This window comes from Silurus aristotelis, assembly GCF_946808225.1.
Source record: "Silurus aristotelis genome assembly, chromosome: 22".
Lineage (NCBI taxonomy): Eukaryota > Metazoa > Chordata > Actinopteri > Siluriformes > Siluridae > Silurus > Silurus aristotelis.
Window position 1 is genome coordinate 14102221 of NC_139595.1, and position 23651 is coordinate 14125871.

The following is a 23651-nucleotide window of genomic DNA, read 5'->3' on the forward strand; positions in this document are numbered from 1 at the left end:
GCAGGTGGGGACAGTAGTGATCACGGTCATAATGGGGACGGAGCCCTGTGATCCTGCCCGGCTCTCAGGAAGTGACGTGTTTCGCTGGCCATCTGTCTACACACTAATCCCTGCCGAGCTTTCACATATTACTGCCTGTCTTATCGCCTTGGCAACAAGCCTTGAATCCTAACTCTATGCTACCATCATGTGATTGGGAGGGTCAGAAAGAGGGGTGGAAGGTGGGAGGGGGAGTGAAAATGGGAAGAGGCACTTGTGTGTTTCTCATTCTCTCTCTCTCTCTCTCTCTCTCTCTCTCTCTCTCTCTCTCTCACACACACACACACACACACACACACACACACACACACACACACACACACACACACACACACACACACACACACACACACACACACACACAAGCACACACCATTTCCTATTCTGATAACTCTAGATGATTTCGAAAGGCATAATTCAGTGAGAAAACTAGGATTTTTTTCCCTAAGCCCAGTGTCGGATGTGCCATATTTAATCCTTTATCCATTCAATAGACATGGAATCTATCGCATACATACAGTTGTATGCAATAAATTTCCATGTTAAAATCTACATTAACATTTATATTTACAGCAGTCAAAAAGCTGTGGCAAAAGTAGAATAAAACATATGGAACATGCTGGTATAGAATAAATGATCGGCAATGAAGTGATGCTGTTACCATCACAAAGATAGTATTTGTATTATTCCTTTCTTATAATGTTCATATGAAAGAATTATTGTTACAATGGAAATTCCCAACCCATTTATATTTTATTTTGAAACACACACACACACACACACACACACACACACACACACACACACACACACACACACACACACACACACACATACAGATATATTTCTGAACCCAATAAGTGAGTGTATGCGGTTTGTTGGTGAACTAGTTGAGTATTTTATTTTATAGGTATTTCTATATATATTTTTGATTATCTATGTGATTTTATTTTAAATGACTTGGCAACCATAGACTCTCCTAATCTCTCTAGGTATTACAGTTTTTCTCAGTTGCTTTGGAGCGTTTCTCAGAACAGAAATGAATTGTGCAGATGAATCTTGAATGTCACTAATGAATTAGAGTGTAAAGCATCAGAACAACCAATAATCAACTAGTTCCCTAAAACAGGTCTAAGGTGCATCTCGTGATCCTTTAATTGGAGAGTGTATACAGACAGAGCAAAACATAGAATTACAAATCTGAAACCTGAAAATTGATAAACAAACAAGAAACGAACGGACACTTGTATAGTACAGTAAAAGTGTAAATCCTGTCTGGTCTCTTGCATTCAATGTAAATCAAATATGCAATCAAATAAATACATTTGTGCTGCTGAAATTCATAGATGCCAAACAGAAGAAATTTAAATCTTGTGCATTTTCAGTCACTGTGATCCAAACCATAGTTTATATCAAGAAATCCTGAAATTGTGCACCATCACACTGATAGCATGACTAAACATTTTGATGATTTTGTTTGTGAACAATGACAAAGGGACTTTTCATTCTGAAGGGAATGAGATGTTCATTGACATAAATACTTACTTTTGAGAGATTTTGAGAAATGTACAGGCTTTTGCAGGAAATCCAATGTATTGTGCTGTGTGTACACATTGTTTTGAAAAAGGCACTTACTGGTTTGCAAATATAAAGGATGATTCGAGAAATGCTCCAAAGCAACTGAGAAAAAATTTAATTAGCAAGAATATATAAAAAGAGCAAAACATAGATTTACAATTTTTGAAAATTGAGGGAAACTAACATGGTCAAAAGCCAGGAAGAAGAATGCATGCTGGAAGGGTAAGGAGGCAAAATTCGAAGAAGAGGAAGAAGAGGCCAGAAACATTAGAGCCACTATTGTGGACCATGCTGTCAATCATAGCCACACAATGGCTGAGGCGGGTTGGAGGGTTCAGACAAATATTGGGAGATCCAAGAAATCCAATGTATTGTGCTGTGTGTACACATTGTTTTGAGAAATGCACTTACTGGTTTGCAAATATTATTAATGATTCGAGAAATGCTCCAAAGCAAGTGAGAAAAACTGTAATAGCAAAGGTAAAAGGTTCGGCTAAAATAACGTCTGACATCATGGAAATTTTTGCTGCATTGTTATTTGATCTTGATCTTCCATAAACTGATCCTTTGAAGATGAACACACACACACACACACACACACCATTCACCATTCTGTTAACTCTAGATGGTTACAGAATCCTCAGCTCAGTGTTGCCAAGCATGTCATTTTTAATCCATTTCACCCTTGCACCTCCTCTACAGAAGATCACATCATTATATTTTTTTCACAATAAAAACAGCATCTCATTCAACATTCAAGGTGTTTATTTCACTCCTTATGTACAGTCCACAAGTCAGAAACATACATAACTTCATTCAGATATAAAATGTCTGTGATTCAAACAACAGATAATTTTTTCTTCTTGTTTTCTTTTAAAAATTAGAAACGAGTACATTAAAGAAACATTTTCCTAAGAACCCTTTCTAAGGCTACGGATCAGCAGTTGTTGATGCTACTATATTTTAAAGGAAGAGAGATTTATATAGACTTGGTGGGTCAGATGGTTCAGCAAACCTGAATGTTTTGAAACGTGTGAAGAGTGTGAAGAGTGTGAAGAGTGTGAAGTGTAGAGCGCAGCTGTGTCTGTATTAACAAGTACAGCAGGCTGCCACTTTTACAGCTGTTTCTGACAATTTCACTTCTTGGCTAAAGATAGAATTCAGAGTGTTTATATATATTTTTTTTTCTTTTTTTTTTTCTTCTTTCTCCTGCTGCAGCTTTAAACAGCAAAAGAGACGTGGGATGTGAGTGAGGCTTGTGCACATATTTGTATGACTTAATGTTATTTCAACCCAATTCCCAGAACAATTCCTGAATAAAAATGACAACTTGATATTTAAAAATTCAGTGCATGTTGTAAACAAACCCAGACCCCTATTCATGAGGAATTCACTACCCTTCAAAAGCTACAATAAATCCTGGAGCATCTGTTAATACAGATTGTATTTTGTCCTGAATCTTTATGATGTTAATGTCAGTGCAATATTTTGCCTACACAAACACCAGCTTTTTCTTTATATGGCTTTAGGAAAACCTTTGGATTCTTAAATTCTGTGTCTCAGTAGCCTTTAAAGATGCAGTTGTTGAGCAGTGGGATGTTTGTGTGCAAGCGTTCTTTCTAACACGACCGTCTTATCTGTTAGAAAAAGATGCATGATTTGTGAGAAGACTTTAATAGGAAATCGTCTGAGCAGGCCTTGACAGCTTTCCAAAAGCATTGCAGCAAAGGTATGCATCAGGTTTTTGCTCAAATGGTGAAAACATGGCAGGACTACGTTGGATTGGTCCTTCTCAGATTGGGGAAGTGGTTAAGATGTTCGCCTTCTAATCAAAAGGTCATGAGTACAAGTCCCAGCACCACTATGCTGCCACTGCTGGTCCCTTAAACAAGGCCCTTAACCCTCAGCTTTTTATTAGATAGAAACGAGATAGTTGTAAATCGCTCTGAATAAGAGCATCTGCCAAATGCTGTAAACTGTAAATGACACCAAGAGCATCCACAATCACACACTCAATTTAGAGCAACTTGCCTAATTACAGACATGGTATTGAAGGTGGGCGTAAACAAGAGAACCTGCAGAACATGTAAAAGTCTTACTGCAAGTGTGACCCAAAAGCAAGATAATAATAGAAGCAAATAATCCCATTAGAAACTGGGTGGTTGCTTTGGCTCCAAAGGTCATGAGCTCAAATCCCAGCCACATCAAGCTGTCACTCCTGGGTCCCTAAACAAGGCCCTTAACCCTCACCTGCTCTGAATAAAGGCATCTGCCAAATACTGTAAATGTAAAATGTAAATGTAGTGCTGTCTCATTTCCACCTAGAGAGCAAAAACCTAACCCTATAGATGCTCAGTTGTATGAATGAGATAAATAAAGGTTGCTCTGGATAAGGGTGTCTGCCATAAGCCAAATATATTTCTTTCTGCTTCTTCCATTAGGGGTCGCTACAGCGGATCATCCGCATGTTTGATTTGAAAACATGTTTTTACGCTGGATACCCTTCCTAACGCAATCCTCCCCATTTATCCGGGCTTGGGACCGTCACTAACGCTTGTGCAACCCTACTGGGTCGGTTCCCTGACCGGGGATCGAACCCGGGCCGCAGCAGTGAGAGTGCCGCATCCTAACCACTAGACCACAAGGGAACCCAAATATATAAATGTCTAAAATAAATCTGGTGCAGGCAGGATTGTTCAAGAAATTGGCGTAAGAGGGGATGAAAATTATTGTTGAGATTATTCATTTATTTTGTACAGAAAACTTGGTTGATCAATAAAAATGATTACTATTTAGGAAATTGCCGGAGGCAGAAAGGCAAAAAAATCCTCACAAAAAAGCCAAAATTCTAGAAAATTGTGAAAATGTTTTAATTGGTATTTGAAAAGTACTTTGTTGAGATTCTATATGGTTTTTATATGGCTTTGTTTCTTTGCTAGCGTGGCCATGACTGGGACATTTTGACACAAATTGACACCAGCAGTAACTACTCTTTAAAGAATCAAGACTAGCTAGAGTCTAAGAATCCAGTCTTCAAAGAACATTAGCACATAATATATTATTATACTATACTATTCTACTATATATTATTGTATATGTATGAAATATAATTCCATTTTTAAAGTAATGTAGCGATTTCTATTGGTTGTGATCTTGTTATTTAGCCCTCGTGTAACAAAAAAGCCTTACTCGATATGCCTTTCTGATATGTCCTTATAAAGTCTGCTATCATTAAATATCAATACCAATGCTTGACAATAATGTTAGAAGTGTATTATGCTGAGATGAACACCGAAAGCTCCAAGTGCTCTAGAGTTTCCAGAACAGCTACTTGGGAGGCAATTTTATGCTGTTATCTGAAAAATTATGTTGCTACCCTGGTTATTAGAAAGTACCCTGACTTTGTTCTGTTGCTCTCTCCATGCCCAGAAATAGGTAGAATCAATATAAAACCAGGTTTGGTATCTATTAAAGATGGAAATCTTCCTACAAACTTAACAACCAACCCAATGCCAGCCCAGCAACTGTAAATAGCGGGGAAACCTATGATATAATAGTCTTTATTGTAATAATAGGCTAAATTAAAACGGTTGTATTTAGAGATGTGAGCACAGAGAGAGAGCAGGTTTGTATATCACGATGGCTATTTTAAAGGGATTCAATACGTGGCAGTATAAGATTGTAAATTTCGCATTGTATGTGCTGTGTGTGCCTATAAAAACTCTGTTGTTCGAACAGTCATATTCGACATCACTGTCCCTTGGCAATAAAAGGAAAGGGTTTTTTGTTTGTTTTCGAATACATTAAAACATGCTGCACAAACAGAGATTTCAGATTTTACAATTGGCCAGTAACAACTGGCTGCAATCCTATATGGCCTTTTTTCTAAGATACATTTGAGTATTAAATTTAGAAACAGTAAAAACAAATGTACTTCGAAAAAAAAAAAAAAAAAAAACATACCTGAGACATTTTTAGCATGTGCAGTAGACATTAATGCTGGTCCACTACTTTCTCTGAGCACTTTTTCGACATTGCGACCTTCTTAGTAGAAAACGTCCTCGCTTCCAAAAACAAAGGACCCGATCAGCGGCAGTGATTAGGGTTACAGTGTCGACCGAGCGCTCAGATCACGGCTACAAACACATCAATCATGTCTCGGGAAGATCGAGAAAACAACATAGAAAAGGACCCTATAAAACACTGTGGCAGTGAGGGGCTGTAGACATGATGGGACAAGACAAAATGTCCAAAAACTATCCTATAAACACCGCATTTCCCCAAAATCAATTCATAAAAATTAATACACAGCATTAATACACAGCATGTCCATACTTTTTTCTCCTTTTTTTTTTTCAAAGGACAATATTGACTGCGTAATTAGTTGTCAAAAGTGAGCTACCATCATTTTCATCTGGTCTATATGTTGAACTAACAGACCAGGGTGAAAGTCTGCTGTCAGCTAGCACTAGTATTGGAGAATATACGTCTACAAAAAAAGTTTAACATTTGCTTTTTTTTTCTCTTTCTATCAAAAAAAAAAAAATACAAAGCAAGTTTAATCCATCCACATTCCATAACACATGCATGTATCAGATTTAAGCCTATTAATGTCCTTAAAACCCCAATTCCAAGAATGAAGTTGCATATTACAGTACTTTGGTGAGGGAGAAGATATATATATATGTAAGCATAAGTGTGTTTGTGTGTTTCTTAAATGCAAATGCCCCAAAGCTTTAACCATGACTTTTTGTTTTCTTTTCTTTACAGTATTGAAGTGTTTCCCAAATCAGTCCTTAGGCAAACCCCCAGTTAGTGCTATTTCTGCTCTCTACCAGCTTCCACCAACAGCTGACCACATATTTTGGTGCTTGTACTGTACTTTTGCCAAAGAGTCAGATTTTCTTTCATTAATTCTAGCTAAGAAATATTTAGTTATACAGAAATGTTCCTTATGACTAATATCAAAACATTTTCCACAAACTGAAATGACCTTTAAAAATGTGATGCTGGGAATCTTTTGTTGCTGTTGTGGTTTTCCAGTCCAGTGACTATATCTTACTTCAAAAAACATAGCTCGGGTGTATTCAATTAAAATCTCTATAGATTTTTCCGTATAACATTTCTAGATTACGAGAATTAGCGTATAATGCTTAAATTTGCTCTTTGTATTATTTATGGCTTATAATTGAGATTACCACTTTACATTAATACTATTGATTAGTGGCGTAAACTCTTAGACAGATGAGATCTATTATAAAACTAAAGTAGAGTATAATCTCACACAAATGCAAATCAGTGAATGCAGGTCAGTTCATTAATCTGAAATATGGGCAGTTTTGTCATGTGTTTACCGTCTCAGCTACAATACTTTTTTAATATTCGTTCAGTTTGCTGAAATACTTTACTGGGTTCACGTTTAGACCTTTATTTACTTATTTCATGGCCACTGTTCTAAAAGTGCCTATACAGATGTATGAAAAGGCAATAAGATTGCAACCTTAAAAATTCTGAATCTTGTGGCCAGAAAAGTGCACAAAATGTGCCATGTTTTAACATGGTAGAAAGACAAGCAGGATCAGTTTCCTCTATACTGGCATCTATTTCTGAGTTTAGCCTCCTTGTCAATTATTTTGCAGATTGCAGCACTTAACATTAAAAAAACTTTGAAAAAAAAGCATTGTATATAACGTTATTTCTGGTTGGTACATTAGTGCTCTGAAGTGTTGGCATCTTTAAGCAGACGTAAGCCAATCTGCATAATCATAAGGGTATGTATGATTTTCTACTAATCAACAATCAACAGCACTGGATAAGTGCGATGTAATCAATCTGGACTATCTGGTGGTTCCTGCAGACCAGGTTGAGAAACACTGCAACAATGAAAGTACGCAGAACATCAATACACAAGCCGAAAGAAAGAGGAAGAAAAAAAATGAATAAATAAATCAAAGGATTTGCATAAATTCAGCTTTTCTCTTTGTATATCAACACTGATAAAGGTAGTAGAAGAAGAGACCGGGTTGAGGAATTGGCTTTGATCACAATCAGCTGAGAGAAAGCTCACTTAGGGAAGAAGCTAGTTAGACTTTGAATGTTTCTCTAATAATAGTCCGAATACAATGAGCGTGCTGATATCTCGTCTGGCTGGAAAGGTAATGCCCTTCAATTAGGGACATGAAGGAATAAGAGAGAACAATTAAGCCAATAAGGTGCTCTGAATAACTATTAATAAATGGTCGCTGCCCAGTATAATGAAAAAAGCTTTCAAAAGCTTCAAAAAACGTCTTCTTTCAGGTCAATGTTATTTTAAAGGCAGTTCATTAGAAAAGAAAAGAAGGCAAAGCACTTATTTTTTCATCTAATACTCATTCGGGTTAAGTTTGCCTTCTGTTAAGTAAAATGGATTTGTATTATGCCATTGAACAACAAATCGAAAAATTGATGTTGTCTTTTAATTGAACTGATTTTGAAACATATTTTGGATGCTGAAGAAACACGTTCTCACAACAAATGGTCACAAAACGACACGTTCGTCATGATCCCTTGACGTCACCTTGAGACGCACTTTGTACCCCTTTGGCGTATTTTTTTACGAGCAGAGATTCCCACAGACTTTGACTTTTTGGTGTCGTTTTTTAATGTGCAAGGATTCCTATAGACTACAATAGAATTTTGGAGTCTGCGTCGTTGAAATTTGACGTGTTAGGTAAGCAGACTGCCCCGAGGTCATATTTATCTAGCTCTCCAACTGATTTTAGATTTTCAAAGTGCCCTCTGTGAAACAGCATTCGGCAACACATTCTCACTCCCAACTAACCCTAATCCGTTCTCACTAAACCTAACCTTAACCCTAAACGTGCACGTAGAAAAATGATGCCAAAGGGCTGAAAAAAAATAACGCAAAGGGATCCTGATGAACGTGTCCATATGTGACGAGCTGGGAGTGAGAATGTGTAGGAGAACCAGGAACATCATATTTAATGTTGAAGACTTGTTCTGCCATTCACTCCTTTATTTCTTTTCATTTTAATCTTCTCCTGGCTCCTGATTATGAGCAGAAGCACGAGTTATGATAACTATTATAACTGCAGCGTTTGTTGCTGCAAAACAAAAACAGCTTTTTTTTTCTCAAAGAATCTTGCATATGAGAAACTCCAGAAAAAGAACATGTGAGTGTTATCTCTCTTTCTCTCTCTTTCTCTCTCTTGCGCCTTTTTTACCCCCCTCTTCAACTTTCTCCTGCCAGTTTTCCGTCAGTCTGTGGTTCGTCTCCATGAATACGCTAGCTCTCTGCACTGTTTCATCACTATCTGTAGAGTGCATTCTTAAGCACTTGTGCTTAAGTGATGATTTTATAGACCTAATTGTGTCTCATTGAAATATTAGCTCTGAGTGTGTACATATATGTGTGTGTCTACGGGTGTGTGTGTGTGTGTATGCATGTGGGCATAAACATGGGACACCTTATACCTCACTTTAACCCAAAGGGATTATCAGTGGTTTAGACCAGATTTGCACACACACATACACACACTAAATGTACTCAGTACTAACAAATAAGGACACTAAATGTGGAGTGGCTTAAATTACTGTCATTTCATTCCATCTTTATCTCCACTAAAGGCTAAAAAGTTGCTTTAGAGCAGCTGAGCTTGTGCGTGTCACTTCTTATAGACGTAACCCTCCAGGCTGCCTCCGTGTCCTCTACACTCTTGTCTCTTTGGCTAGCGAACTAAACGAAATTTAGCTGTAAGAGCATTAGCAACCAACCCCTTCCCACAGTGAGTTTTTTTAGTTCTCTCCTTTGCTTACTCTTCCTCTCCCTCCATCTCTCAGCCACTCTCTCTCTCTCCCCGTCTCTCTGATGAGGAAGGTGCAAAGTGTACATGCATGATTCCTTTCTTTCTTTTCCTCGTAAAAAAAAAAAAAAGGCATGCAATTTAAAAATACGCCACGGAACAGACGAAAGCTAATAATCAAATAACAAAAGCTCCGTCACAACAGAACAACACATTTCAGTTGCACAACAGAGTGTGCTTTGTAAACATGCCTTTTCCAAGCATCATACCCTTTTTTTTTAGTTTATAATAAGATTTGTATATAGGAAATCTCTGAATAAATAATACTCCTCATCCAATCTCGCAGTTAAGCTAAATCGAACTACTTTTTATAATGATTTGGTAGCTAAATATCAAATTATACATTTATATAAAGTTGAAATAAAGTCATTTAAATTCATGGCACTAAAAAGTATCGCAAAGTATAATTTTTTTACTCATTTCTTTGCATACTTTTCTCTTACTCTTCTTAATCATTCAATGTACTGTAGGGACGATAGACAAACAAAGACAGAGGACATCTCGGAGCAGGGCACTGCGATATAAAGGTGCCATCATGACGTTTACATGAAGTAGAATGGGAGAGAAGATAAAGAGCAAAAAAGCAAATTTTTGTTGAATATCTAGATGTCTAGATACCTCCACGTTTTTATCTCTGACTGATAGGAAAAACGAGCCTAAACCACAAAAAACAGTCATTATTTCCATGACAGTAATACATGGCAGGAACAACCCTCTCCTGCAATCTCGTGCAATATTTTTTTTTTCTTCCAAAATACAAGACATTGTTGTTCCTGTAGCATGTTGCCGTGGAAGTCCGTTAAATTGACGGCTCTTCCGCTCTTCTGCTGTCTCCCAGCCCTCGTATTATCCTTGAGACTCTCCAGAAACAAGAATCTCCAAACGCATGCTTACTCTCCTTTTTGCACTCTTCTTCATGCAACACCACACATCACACTATCTAACATATGGGAATGAAGTGGTTGGTGAAAATGGGGTTCGGTTTGGTAAGGCTACTTTCTATCCCTTTCTATCAGCTTTCCACCCCCGATTCCATTTAAAAAAATGATACCAGAGGATCAAACGTAAGCCGACTCGCTGGACTGGGTCCTGCCCAGGTTCGGAGGCTGTGACAGGTGTGCCATGTCCTTTTTACGGATCTCACAGATGGACTTGCGCCGTGCCTGGACCCCCCGGATGGCCGTCTTGATCTTCCTCCAGCCCAGATGGTTGAGCTCGGCCAAGTTGAGAACAACGCAAATGCCGCTCACGGCAAACATAAACACCAGGAAGACTGTCTTCTCGGTGGGGCGTGACACATAACACTCTACTTCTTTGAGGCATGGATAGCGGTCACACTCAAAGATCCCAGGTACGCTGAAGCCATACAGGAAGTACTGGCCTGCCAGAAAGCCGATCTCCAAGGCGTTACGGAACACGACCTGGATGACGTAGAAACGAGAAATGCCTTCTTGCCGACGCACTTTGGAGCTCTTGCTGTGGGTGAGGCCACGTGCTACATTAGGGATCTCTTTGACCTCGAGGCAGTCGGGTTCATCTTTGCCCCCGCTGCTGTCTGGGTGTTGCACAAGAATGCCGTTGACGCTGCGCACTTTGCGGGTGCCTTCTCGACTGTAGTCCTTATCCATCATGGGGTAGAGGAAGGAATAGCGGCGGTCTCGCTGTTTTGCCGATTGGTGCACAGAGTAGGTGATGAAGCACAGACTCGGGGTGCACACCAGGATGATCTGAAAGACCCAGTAGCGGATGTGCGAGATGGGGAAGGCCTTGTCGTAGCAGGCCTGGTTGCAGCCCGGCTGAAGCGTGTTACATATGAACATTGTCTGCTCGTCCTCGTACACCGTCTCGCCCACAATGGCTACAATAAGGATCCGGAAGATCACGACGACTGTCAGTAGAATCCTAAAGAAAAAAGGGGAGTGGGTGGAAAAAAATAATAATTAGAAAACCTCATGAAAGCAAAAAGAGGCTTCCTCTGACGTACATCTTTTCACTCATATGCTAATTAGCCATGTTTGTGCTATTCAAATGGTGCTTTTTTCCATGCTTTTCATGGCTGTCTCAGCTCGTTTATAATAAAGAAGCCTATTTTTACACTCAGCCACTAATTATAGCAGTGCCTTCTGTGCCACTAAACCCTGTTTATATGGGTGAATTTTATCAGCGACATTTCAGAGCAGATGTTTCATTTCATTTACACATGATTGCAAGCAGTTCTGTTCTTTTCCTATATAGCGATGGGTATGAAGCCCACCTTGATTCATAAGTGCATACAACTATTTTTGAACATGGTTTAAATTGAAAAAAAAAGAAAATATTCTTTGTAATGTGTACAAGAATGGTCAGTGCATACACTTTTTATATATTCACAAGAGTAAGAAAGCATTTATTCATATACCAGTATCCCCATTAGTTTTAAATTACTTATGCAAAACATTTAGCAATCTATATCCATATAGAAATTTTAGAGTGCAGTTGGTTTAAACGGACAATTCCTTTTAAAAAATTTATTATATTACTTATTTTGGACCTATCTTGAAGAGCGCCACCAATGGTCATAAGTAAAAATACACCGAATGTTATGGAGTAACAAGAAGAAACAGTAATGATTTTTTTTTTCAAGCCAGATCTGTACATTTATGCACATAATAATAACAATAATAATATTTAATGGAAGCCATATATATATATATATATATATATATATATATATATAGATAGATAGATAGATAGATAGATAGATAGATAGATAGATAGATAGATAGATAGATAGATAGATAGATAGAGTGCATTTTATTATTATTATTATTATTAAACTAGAAAACATACACAACTGGTAAGACATCAAGAAATCTTCAACTATAAGAACACGCATACTACAGACCAAATAGTTACAAGTTCACACACAGCCCAGTTTATAGAAACCATATCTATTCCTCGGGTAGTAAAACCAAGAATTACATACACAAGATCCAGAAATAATCTTATTGCAGTTAAAACTGAAAAATGCCAGATAAACAAACACAACAAAGTTCTAAAGTTCGGTCTTTTAAACATTAGATCACTTGCACCCAAAGCACTGATTGTAAATGAGATGATCATAGAGAATAATCTCGATGCACTCTGTCTCACTGAGACCTGGATTAAACCAGGTGATTATATGGGTCTAAACGAGTCTACACCGTCAGGATATGTTTATAAGCATGAGCCCCGTCAGACTGGTCGTGGGGGGGGTGTAGGAACCATTTATAGTGCTTCTCTTAATGTTAGTCAGAGATTAGGATTCAGCTTTAAATCATTTGAAGTGCTCGTTCTTAAAATTGCACTTTCAGAGATGCATAGAAAACTCGCTCTGGTCACCGTGTACAGACCCCCAGGACCCTACGCTGATTTTCTTCATGAGTTTGCTTGTTTTCTCTCAGACCTCCTGATCAGCTTTGATAAAGTGCTGCTTGTAGGAGATTTTAATATTCATGTAGATGATGAAAACGATGCCCTAGGATTATCATTTGTCGATTTACTAAACTCTTTTGGAGTTAAACAAAACGTCACCAGACCAACCCACCGTTTTAACCACACACTAGACTTAATAATATCCCACGGAGCAGACGTCACTGATATAAATATTTTACCTCAGAATGATGACATCACAGACCATTATCTCCTACTGTACACACTACCGGTAGAGCAGATTAACCGTGTTTCACCACGGTATCGACTTGGTAGGACTATTATTCCAACCACTAAGGACAGATTCATAAATAACCTGCCTGATTTATCTCAGTTTCACATTAAACCCATAAATGCTGATCATCTTGATGAGATGGCGAACAACATAGACCTTATCCTCACTAGCACTTTAGACACTGTTGCCCCCATCCGGTTAAAAAAGGTTCGAGAACAAGCAACTGCACCTTGGTATAATAGTCATACGCATGCCCTAAAGAGAACAACACGTAATCTGGAGAGAAAATGGAGGAAAACTAAATTGGAGGTATTTAGAATTGCGTATAAAGACAGTATGCTTAGCTACAGACAGGCGCTAAAAGCTGCTAGAGCTAAACACCTGAGCAAACTCATAGAAAATAACAAAAACAATCCCAGGTTCCTTTTCAGTACAGTCGCTAAATTAACAACAAATCAGGGATCTGAAAAATGTGTTCCATCACAGTTTAGTAGTGAAGACTTTATGAATTTCTTCACTGAAAAAATAGATAACATTCGAAAAACAATTGTGGCAGTTCAACCTCTGACAGCATCTCCTGACACAATCGTACTTACAACCCCACAACTACACTGTTTTACATGTATAGGACAGGAAGAGCTGTATGATGCTATTATGAAAGCTAAATCAACAACATGTCAGTTAGATCCAATTCCCACTAAACTACTGAAGGAAGTGTTATATACAGCTGGTGAGCCTCTTTTAAATATTATTAACTCCTCACTATCGTTAGGTCATGTCCCTAAATCCCTCAAGTTAGCAGTTATTAAGCCCCTCAAAAAAAAAAAACCTAATCTGGATCCAAACACGCTATCGAATTACAGACCAATTTCAAATCTCCCATTTATGTCTAAGATTTTAGAAAAGATTGTCGCTGCCCAGTTATGTAACCACTTGCAGGAGAACAATATCTTTGAAGAGTTTCAGTCAGGTTTTAGGCCCCATCATAGCACAGAAACTGCTCTAGTTAAAATCACTAACGACCTGTTTTTAGCTTCAGACCAAGGCTACATCTCCCTATTAGTTTTACTAGATCTTAGTGCTGCGTTCGACACTATAGATCATGATCTTCTCCTCGATCGCTTACAGAATTACATCGGTATTCAGGGACAGGCATTAAGCTGGTTTAAATCCTACCTGTCCAATCGTTACCATTTCGTAGATTTAAATGGAGAGCTATCCAGGATAATGCTAGTAAATTATGGCGTGCCACAAGGGTCAGTTCTGGGACCCCTGCTTTTTACAATATACATGCTTCCATTAGGAAATATTATTAGAAGGCATGGAATTAGCTTCCATTGTTATGCTGATGATACCCAGCTATATATTTCATCCAAACCAGGCGATACAGCTCAATTAGCTCGCATAACTGAGTGTGTTGAAGAAATAAGAGATTGGATGACCCATAACTTTCTGCTATTAAATCCTGATAAAACGGAGATTTTGCTCATCGGCCCAAAAAATAGTACACAGAAGCTCCAGCATCTCAGCCTGCATTTAGACGGTTGTTCTGTAACTACTAGTTCAACGGTAAAAGACCTGGGAGTTATTTTAGACAGCAACTTATCTTTTAAAAATCACATCAATCAAGTTACAAAAACAGCCTTCTTTCACCTTAGAAATATTTCTAAGCTAAGAAATATGTTATCTATATCTGATGCAGAGAAGCTCGTCCATGCGTTTATGACCTCTAGAATAGACTACTGTAATGCATTACTAGGTGGATGTCCTGCATCATTAATAAACAAGCTTCAGTTAGTTCAGAATGCCGCAGCAAGAGTTCTTACTAGGTCAAGAAAATACGATCATATAACCCCAATCTTATCGTCCCTACATTGGCTTCCTATTAAGTTTCGAATAGACTACAAACTACTGCTACTCACTTATAAAGCACTAAATGGTTTGGCTCCCATGTATCTATCCAGTCTCTTAACACGCTACAATCCGTCACGCTCCCTGAGATCTCAAAACTCTGGGCTTCTAGTAGTTCCTAGAATAGCAAAGTCCACTAAAGGCGGTAGAGCATTTTCACATTTAGCTCCTAAACTCTGGAATAGTCTTCCTGACAGTGTTCGGGGTTCAGATACACTCTCCCAGTTTAAGTGTAGATTAAAAACATATCTTTTTAGCAAAGCCTACACATAACACACATCACGCACATCACATCACAACCTTGTGCTCCAGAACATCTGATCACATGCACATTATCAACTTGTGCTGTTAATATCATGAACAGCAGCTACGCTAATTCCTCTCCACTGCTTCTCTTTCTCTCCCCATCCCGAGGCTTCCTGAGGTTTGGCCAGCTCCAGTCACGTCCCACCTCGTGAAGATTATGGACCTATGGATGATCATGGAGAAGTAGATGCCGAGTGTTTAAAGGCCCTGGCATGGAGAAGCTGATGCTGGATCTATGATGATCACAAATTGTTCTGTATTGTTGAAAGATTTATGACCAAACTTTTGATGTCACCCATATGAGGATGGGTTCCCCTTTGAGTCTGGTTCCTCTCAAGGTTTCTTCCTCATATCATCTAAGGGAGTTTTTCCTTGCCACTGTCGCCACGGCTGCTCATCAGGGACAAACGCACACCATTCACCTTCACTGTTGTTTTCTGTAAAGCTGCTTTGAGACAATGTCTGTTGTGAAAAGCGCTATACAAATAAACTTGACTTGACTTGACTTGACAACAATGCTAGGGGTAAAAAAAAATTAATTGAGTTAGTGCAGTGTCACTGTGGCTACTGACTGGGGGAGTGAATGAATGAAGGATGGAAGAAATAAAACATTTGTTAAAGTATGATGAAATAGGTAGTAACAGTTAAGTAGATCATTTTTAGAAGATGTAATGTAAATCACACATGCACACACACACACACACACATTCACACACATTTACATACACATATGTATTATCCAAATGGGGTCTAACAAATTTAATTAAATTTTTCAATTTATTCTTTTCAGTTAATCAATTCAATTGGTTACTTTACTTAATCAATATAATAAATTGTGTATTTGATTATTTTAATTTATTCTATTTTATTTTAATGAAATATTGTAAAATATTATTTGATATATTATTTAAACAAGCAGGGATTTTATTTAAAATGATTTTAATAATGTAAACTGTGGATGTTACCAAATGTCAACAATAATAAACTGCGTTAATAAAAAACGACAAGCAATTTTTTGTTTGCATTTCTAAACTGTACCAAAATTGTACCAAACCAAGACTTAAAAACCGAGGTATATATTTTTATATTTTGTTAAGATTTATTGTCAAGCTATTAATAATCATTATATTTTAGCCTTCCACTTTAATATCATAAACATCTTTCAATATAAATGTACAATTCAATCATTTTTTACTTTCTTTCTTCTTTTTATTTGTATTAAAAGCCGGTGATACCTGTCCTTTTGGTGCATGTGAGTGCAAAGGTATTTATTAAACATTATAATTCATTTTGACAGCCCTTTTACTTTCTAATCCGAATCATCGTGGATTTGCATTCGAGCTGTGTGGTCACAGAGGTCGAGGAATAATCTGCATCAAATCATACATGCTTGTCCAGTATTGATTGTCCAGTTTGAAAGTTTCTTCCTGGTAGACACCTGAGGAATGAGGAATCCTTTATAATTCTGCAGATGTGTACAGTTACAGAGACAGAAGGATGGAAGCATGAAAGCAAGAATGAAAGAGAAATTATTTATAAGGTATTTATGCAGGGATGGAAGTGCATGCACACCCACACATACAAACACACACACACACACCCACACAGACATGCACACATGCACAGGGGAGATTAAAAAAATGAAATGAAATGAAATGAAAAACAAAATCTCATCAGAAATTGAATGATATAATCCTTCCATGTGCAAACATTTAATCTGTACTGGAACCGGTAGAGGGTTTCTTGTATTAGTAGATGTTTTAATGCCAACCAATAGCTGTAGGTTATTCATTGTGCCCCCCCCTCCTCCCCCCATTTACTCCTTCATTTCACGAGTGTTTTTCCTCATGATATCAAGTGTGCGATCATTTATAGCATTTTAACCAAAAAAAAAAAATAGTATCAATGTTAATTAACCACTGAATTTATCCTGTTCACTCTTTCATCTATTTCAGGATTTACACAATTCAAGTACTACTTTATTATTCATTTAACCAAAAAAAGTCTTAAGTAGTTCAGAGCAAAAAACAAATATACACTAATAATCATAGTGAAATCTCTTGCTGTGACAAATTACTGCAGAAGTTTTGCACACTCTTGCATTATATTGGAAAAATATATCATGCATTATTTCCTTAACTGATTGTGACTTGTGTGTGTGTGTGTGTGTGTGTGTGTGTGTGTGTGTGTGTGTGTGTGTGTGTGTGTGTGTGTGTGTGTGTGTGTGTGTGTGTGTGTGGGAGAGAAAGAGAGGAATGAAGCCAGTCACCCTGTAGCTACTTAGTCAAGAGAAGAGAGGCAATATGAGTAGAGTAGAGAGGGAGTTTGGAGGATTGGGGGGGGGTGGCGATTTGGTACCCACAACTCCATCCTCTTTTGCACCCATCTCTCTGCGCCTGTTGCCACGGCAACAGCACAGGGCAGAAAGAGAGCAGGAGAACGAGAGAGCGAGGTCGGCATGAGCCGAAGCGTTTACTGTATGAGATAACGACCGGCAATTGAATGACCTGCTGCATTTATTTTTATTTTTTTTAACCCACCAGCTGCAAGAAATGGTGGTGAACGAGAGTCTTCGCACCTGACATCGACTCATTTATATCCACAAATGAGTTCTATGAAAGCACGCAGGATTTAAGACAACCGCTGGCACCCCCCCCTTTGTGCAGCCACCCATGAAATGAAATTTTGTCTCTACAACTCGCCATCCCTCAAAGGCAGCGGGGTATTAAATAGAAAATGATGAAAAGATATAGAAATGTTAAATAAAACAAAAAGACTGAAATGGGAGCTTAACACACACTTAATGGTGTTGGATTTACAATATAGGTCAGTTGTAGTGTTGTGGTGTTTATGACCATGCTGTCGGTGCTTTGAACCAAAAATGCTTTGCACCATTCCTTTGCTTTTTTCATGCAATCCCCTTGGTATGCTTGTCCGTTTCTATAAAGCACATTGAAGAAGTAAAAATTTAACAGCAAATCAGAAAAAACAGTAAAAAAAATTTAATCGAAACTGCAACAACAAATTCAGATGCACTTCATTATGACCTCAAAATAGAAGGGAAGGTCCTTATTAAACATGACATGCGCTTTGCTGACTGGACATGGCATGACTATTGTGATTAATATCAATTCAGTTTAATATCTAAATATTAGAAGAAATCTTCACCATTCATATTAATGCTATGAAAAATTAGCTTATTATATATTATCCTTCGCTCTTTCAAACTAATGTTCAGTGTAGCCAATAGGTAATGAGCGCATAACGCTGAATAAAGGACCGGAAATTGTGTTTTGGGTTGAGCTGTGTTGTGTTTTCACACAATTCCAGGATCTTAGGATCAATCCTGAGTTTGGGTTACTCTCTTCATGGAGTTTTGCATATTCGGTATTCTCATGATGTGCCTATGTTGGTTTATTCAGATCTCTTTAAAAAAGAAAATACTAGTAGGTGGTTTGGATATACTATGGTTCTAGTTCAACCCAAATGTCAATGACGTTTCAGATACCGAGCCCCCCTCAACCAAGCGTACACTTGATGTATGAAAAGAAAGTGTGGAAGGGTCCATCCTCGTCACTCCCAATGCATCTCAGCATCTTAAGCTCTGCTACCGCCAGCTCCAGCTCCTGTCAACGCCACTGTCTCTAATCCATACCACGTAGCAAATTCTCTTGTGGAGGTTCTCATTTTCTCTCCAAGTCACTGTAAATTTTCGATGGGTTTTATGGTTTCTTCCCAGCTCCTCAAAACATGCCAGGCCAGATTGTGGATTAGATTGATGAATGGGTATATATTTACATTTATTCATGTTTTATGGATCCACCCTGACTAGTATTAAGTGGTTATTAATCATGAATGATCAGAATAATAAATTATATAATTTAATTCCTCCTCCAGTTTTTTTTTGGATTTGCTACTGTTTATTGTTTGCATGTGTTATATGTTAATTTGGATGCAAATGTAAATATATGGTAATTAAATGCAGAGATACTGTAGTTTAATAGATGAACTAGTCTGGCAGTCCATACGTGCTTCTATGTAAATATGTAAATTACCTGCTTAGATGTGTTACTTAATAAATAAGGTTCTAAATGCTAATAAATAACTTTAACAATACTGTAAAATGATGTTCAAAAAGCCACAAAATAGTCCCTTTGGTTTCATGGTTGACTTTCTAAAGCAGAACAGTGTATTTTCTTCCTCATTTGTCACTAAGTGATACTAAGCAAACTATAGTGTCCCTGTTGTTCATCTGCTTGAAATAATTGACTTTTATGCCTTACTGTGCTACACAGATTTCCATCCTCTGGCACCAAAACCTTTTGCCCTTGTTTTTCAGGATGTGACTTTGAAAAAAAATAAAAGCTCCAGGACAGTGGAAGGTTCGCCATAATCCAGATTAATCCACACCAAATCTGACATGCCGTTCTGATAAGAGCCATGCAATAATGATTACAATCTACAAGCTTTAATGTACTTAATGACCTTCAATAAGAATAAAGAAATGTTACAGCATTTCCTGTTCCTGGTCTCTAGAAAGAAATCTGCCCTATTATGTTGTCTTTCATGATTATTTTACAGATCTACAAATAATCCCATGTAGTATTGTATATAGATCTGGAAATGTTATTAATCTGAAAAGAATGAAGTGAGAAATTCTGTCAACATGTTTACATGGGTGTGCTGCAGGTCATGCATTTCCAGGTCATTTTCAGTGCACCAAATGACCTGTTTGTAGTTCAGAACTCCCAAGATTTCATATTTTTGTTGTCTAGATCAGGTGCTTAAATACATATATTCCCGGCCAGAAATCTATAGATAGAAAACAATATATGTACTGTAATATATATGCTTTTTAAAATTTGCTGTCAATGTAATGCACTGTAACATAAAATAGACCATTTTAAAATGTGAAATAAAATAATAAAAAAAATCACCTGGCAAGAACGTAAGCAGTGGAATTAATTCTCTGATGTGAAACCACTGACAGACAGCAAAATGACAGCTTCAAAATAGAACTTGAACTGATTAAAAGACTAAACTGACCATACAGTACATTCATCTGCTACACTTACAGCATAGTTTAAGTGATGATGATGATGATGATGATAAAGATTAGCAACCTCATCACCAGCATCATGATTATGGGACAAGCCTACAATTTTGGGACCTTGTGCTCATTTCAGGACTTCTTTTAACAATATGCTCCCAGTGAACCTCTGTTTACTGCAGTTAATATTGTTTGCTTTTCCTCTATGCTTTTCCTCACAGGTCAGTAAATATGAAAAAAAAAATCTGATTCTGATTCTGATTCTATCTATCTATCTATCTATCTATCTATCTATCTATCTATCTATCTATCTATCTATCTATCTATCTATCTATCTATCTATCTATCTATCTATCTATCTATCTATCTATCATTAAGTGACAAATTTACATCCTGATTTGTGCAAAGCTTTATATATCTATAAGGAGTGCAAAGCTTTATACATCTATAAGGAGTTTTGAAATAAGACAACGCTACATGTTCAAGTGGAATTTAGAGTATTATTTATTTTATGGCAGATTACTTAAGCTTTTGTGTTTTTTCTGCCTTTGCGAATGTGTAAATCCGCAAGTCTAATTATTGCATTTTACAGAACTCTACCTGATGCCACTTGGCCAAAGAATAGTTCTGATACACAGATATACACTTGCTAGTAAATAGCAAATTGTATTGGCACAAATAATGTGTGTCAGCAAACAGGAGGATAATTGTTTAATACCATGTAAAAGTGTGTGTATGTGCTAGTCTGCGAAAACTGTGAGGAGTCTCCTGATATAGGACTTTCTGGTTCTACTACTGAGTGCTGGGCATGGTTTTCACTGGCTTTAAATATAGATGCTGCAGAGTTCTCTCTCTCTCTCTCTCTCTCTCTCTCTCTCTCTCTCTCTCTCTCTCTCTCTCTCTCTCTCTCTCTCTCTCTCTCTGTGTGTATATGGCTGACCATCTGTCTGTTAAAGTGTTGTGTGTTTCTGTGCATATGAATCACTTGTGAGTGTTAGTGTTTATAGTGTTTCAAGCCTGTGTGGGAGCTTGTGTTTGTTTTCTGCTCGTGCCTTTCAATGCGGCGATCATCTGTGTATAAGATCTCTCTCTCTCTCTCTCTCTCTCTCTCTCTCTCTCTCTCTCTCTCTCTCTCTCTCTCTCACACACACACACACACACACACACACACACACACACACACACACACACACACACTCCAAACTTTACCACTTAGTATTTGTATAAAATATAAATCATTTGTGTTTATATTAAGAATATACTTAATGTTTTTCTTTGCAAATTTTATTGTCTGTTTAGTTCAATGGCATTCACATATTTCCTCACTTTGGCTTACATATGCAACACAGTGACAGCCTGTAGCTCTGAACACACACATTTTTATATTTAAAGAATAAAACACTTGAAGACTGTCACAGTGCATCCAGAAAGTGTTCACAGCGCTTCACTTTTTCCACATATTGTTATATTACAGCCTTATTCCAAAATGGATTAAATTAATTATTTTCCTCCAAATTCTACAACCAATACCCCTATAATGACAATGTGACAGAAGTTTGTTTGAAATCTTTGCAAATTTATTAAAAATAAAAAAACTAAAATAATCACATTTACATCCTTTGCCATGACACTCAAAATTGAGCCCAGGTGAGGGAGAGAGGAGAACCTTCCAGAACAACAACCATCTCTGCAACACTCCACCAATCAGGCCTGTATGGTAGAATGGCCAGATGGAAGCCACTCCTAAGTTAAAGGCACATGACAGCCCACCTCGAGTTTGCCAAAAGGCACCTGAAGGGCTCTCGGACCATAAGAAACAAAAATTAAACTCTTTGGTCTGGATGTGTAATGTCTGAAGAAAACCAGGCATCGCTCATCACCTAGCCAATACCCTCCCTACAGTGAAGCATGGTGGTGGCAGCATCATGCTGTGGGGATGTTTTTCAATGGCAGGTACTGGAAGACTATAAAGGATCGAGCGAAAGATGAATGCAGCAATTATCAACTTCCTTGATGAAAACCTGCTCCAAAGCACTCTGGACCTCAGACTGGGTGATGGTTCATCTTCCAACAGGACAATGACCTAAGCACACAGCCAAGACAACAAAGGAGTGGGTACGGGACGACTTTGTGAATGTCTTTGAGTGGCCTAGCCAGAGCCCAGACTTTAACTTGATTGAACATCTCTGGAGAGATCTGAAAATAGCTGTGCACCGACGCTCACCATGCAACCTTATGGAGCTTGAGAGGTTCTGTAGAGATGAATGGGAGAAACTACCCAAATATTGGTGTACCAAGCTTGTAGCATCATGCTCAAAAAGACTTTAAAGTCTTACTTTAAGACTGTAATTGGTGCCAAAGGTCCTTTAAGTACTGAGCAAAGCCTGTGAATATTTACGTACATGTGATGTTTTTTTTCTTTCTCAAAATAAATTTGAAAAGATTTTTAAAAATGTTATTTTACTGTCTCATTATGGGGTATTATTTGTAGAATTTTGAGAAAAATAATGAATTTTGCTAAAAAAAAATCTATTTTGCTTTGCTTTATGCACAGGGACAGTGTCATGCTGGAACAGGTTTGGGTCTCCTAGTTCAAGTTAAGGGAAAATAATGTAACTGCATCCAAAGACATCTTGTACAATTGTGTGCCTTTAAATGTGTAGATTGAGGAAAAAACACAAATGGCTGGAAAAGTCAGGAGTTCTAATAGTTTTGGTTCATTTAGTTCATCTGTGATTTTAAATATAATTTTTAGGCATCAAAAGTGAATTGCATCTGTAACACTCCTGAACAGTAGCTTTGGTCCAAATTGTTTGCAGCTATGTCACTGTGTGAATGTGCATTTATCTATTATTGATTGAAAATGTTATGTTATAAATAGTATAAATAATGGCTAAAACAAGTTTGGAATTGGCTGAGATTTAGAATTAAATTCCTACAATGAAACAAGGCCAGGGTTTAATGAATAAACATTGGCAGTTACTGGTTGATGCAGTGACATGCTGTAAATTTAATCAAGTTCCAATTAAATTTAACATATTAAACTCTAATAAATAACATGATGTCAAAATTTGATTTTTGGACAATATGTGTAGATAGGTATAGACAAAGACCCCAGATGTGTGACATGACTTGCAATTAATATTAATTTAATTTCATGTTTATATGAGCACTTGTTGTCATCATTGTTTGCCAGTGGTGCTGCAGTCCTCAATACCCA

General features: G+C 37.5%; 1 protein-coding gene across 1 annotated transcript in view; it reads right to left on the reverse strand.

Annotated features, from left to right (window-relative positions):
* Positions 1 to 2364: 2364 nt before the first annotated feature.
* The window catches only part of gjd1b (gap junction protein delta 1b), a 32272-nt gene continuing 10985 nt past the window's right edge, over positions 2365 to 23651 (reverse strand). Inside the window, exon 2 of the mRNA XM_083526067.1 lies at positions 2365 to 11381. Coding sequence (XP_083382193.1) covers positions 10538 to 11381 — 844 coding nt within the window. The 3' untranslated portion in view covers positions 2365 to 10537. The remainder of the gene's footprint in view (positions 11382 to 23651) is intronic.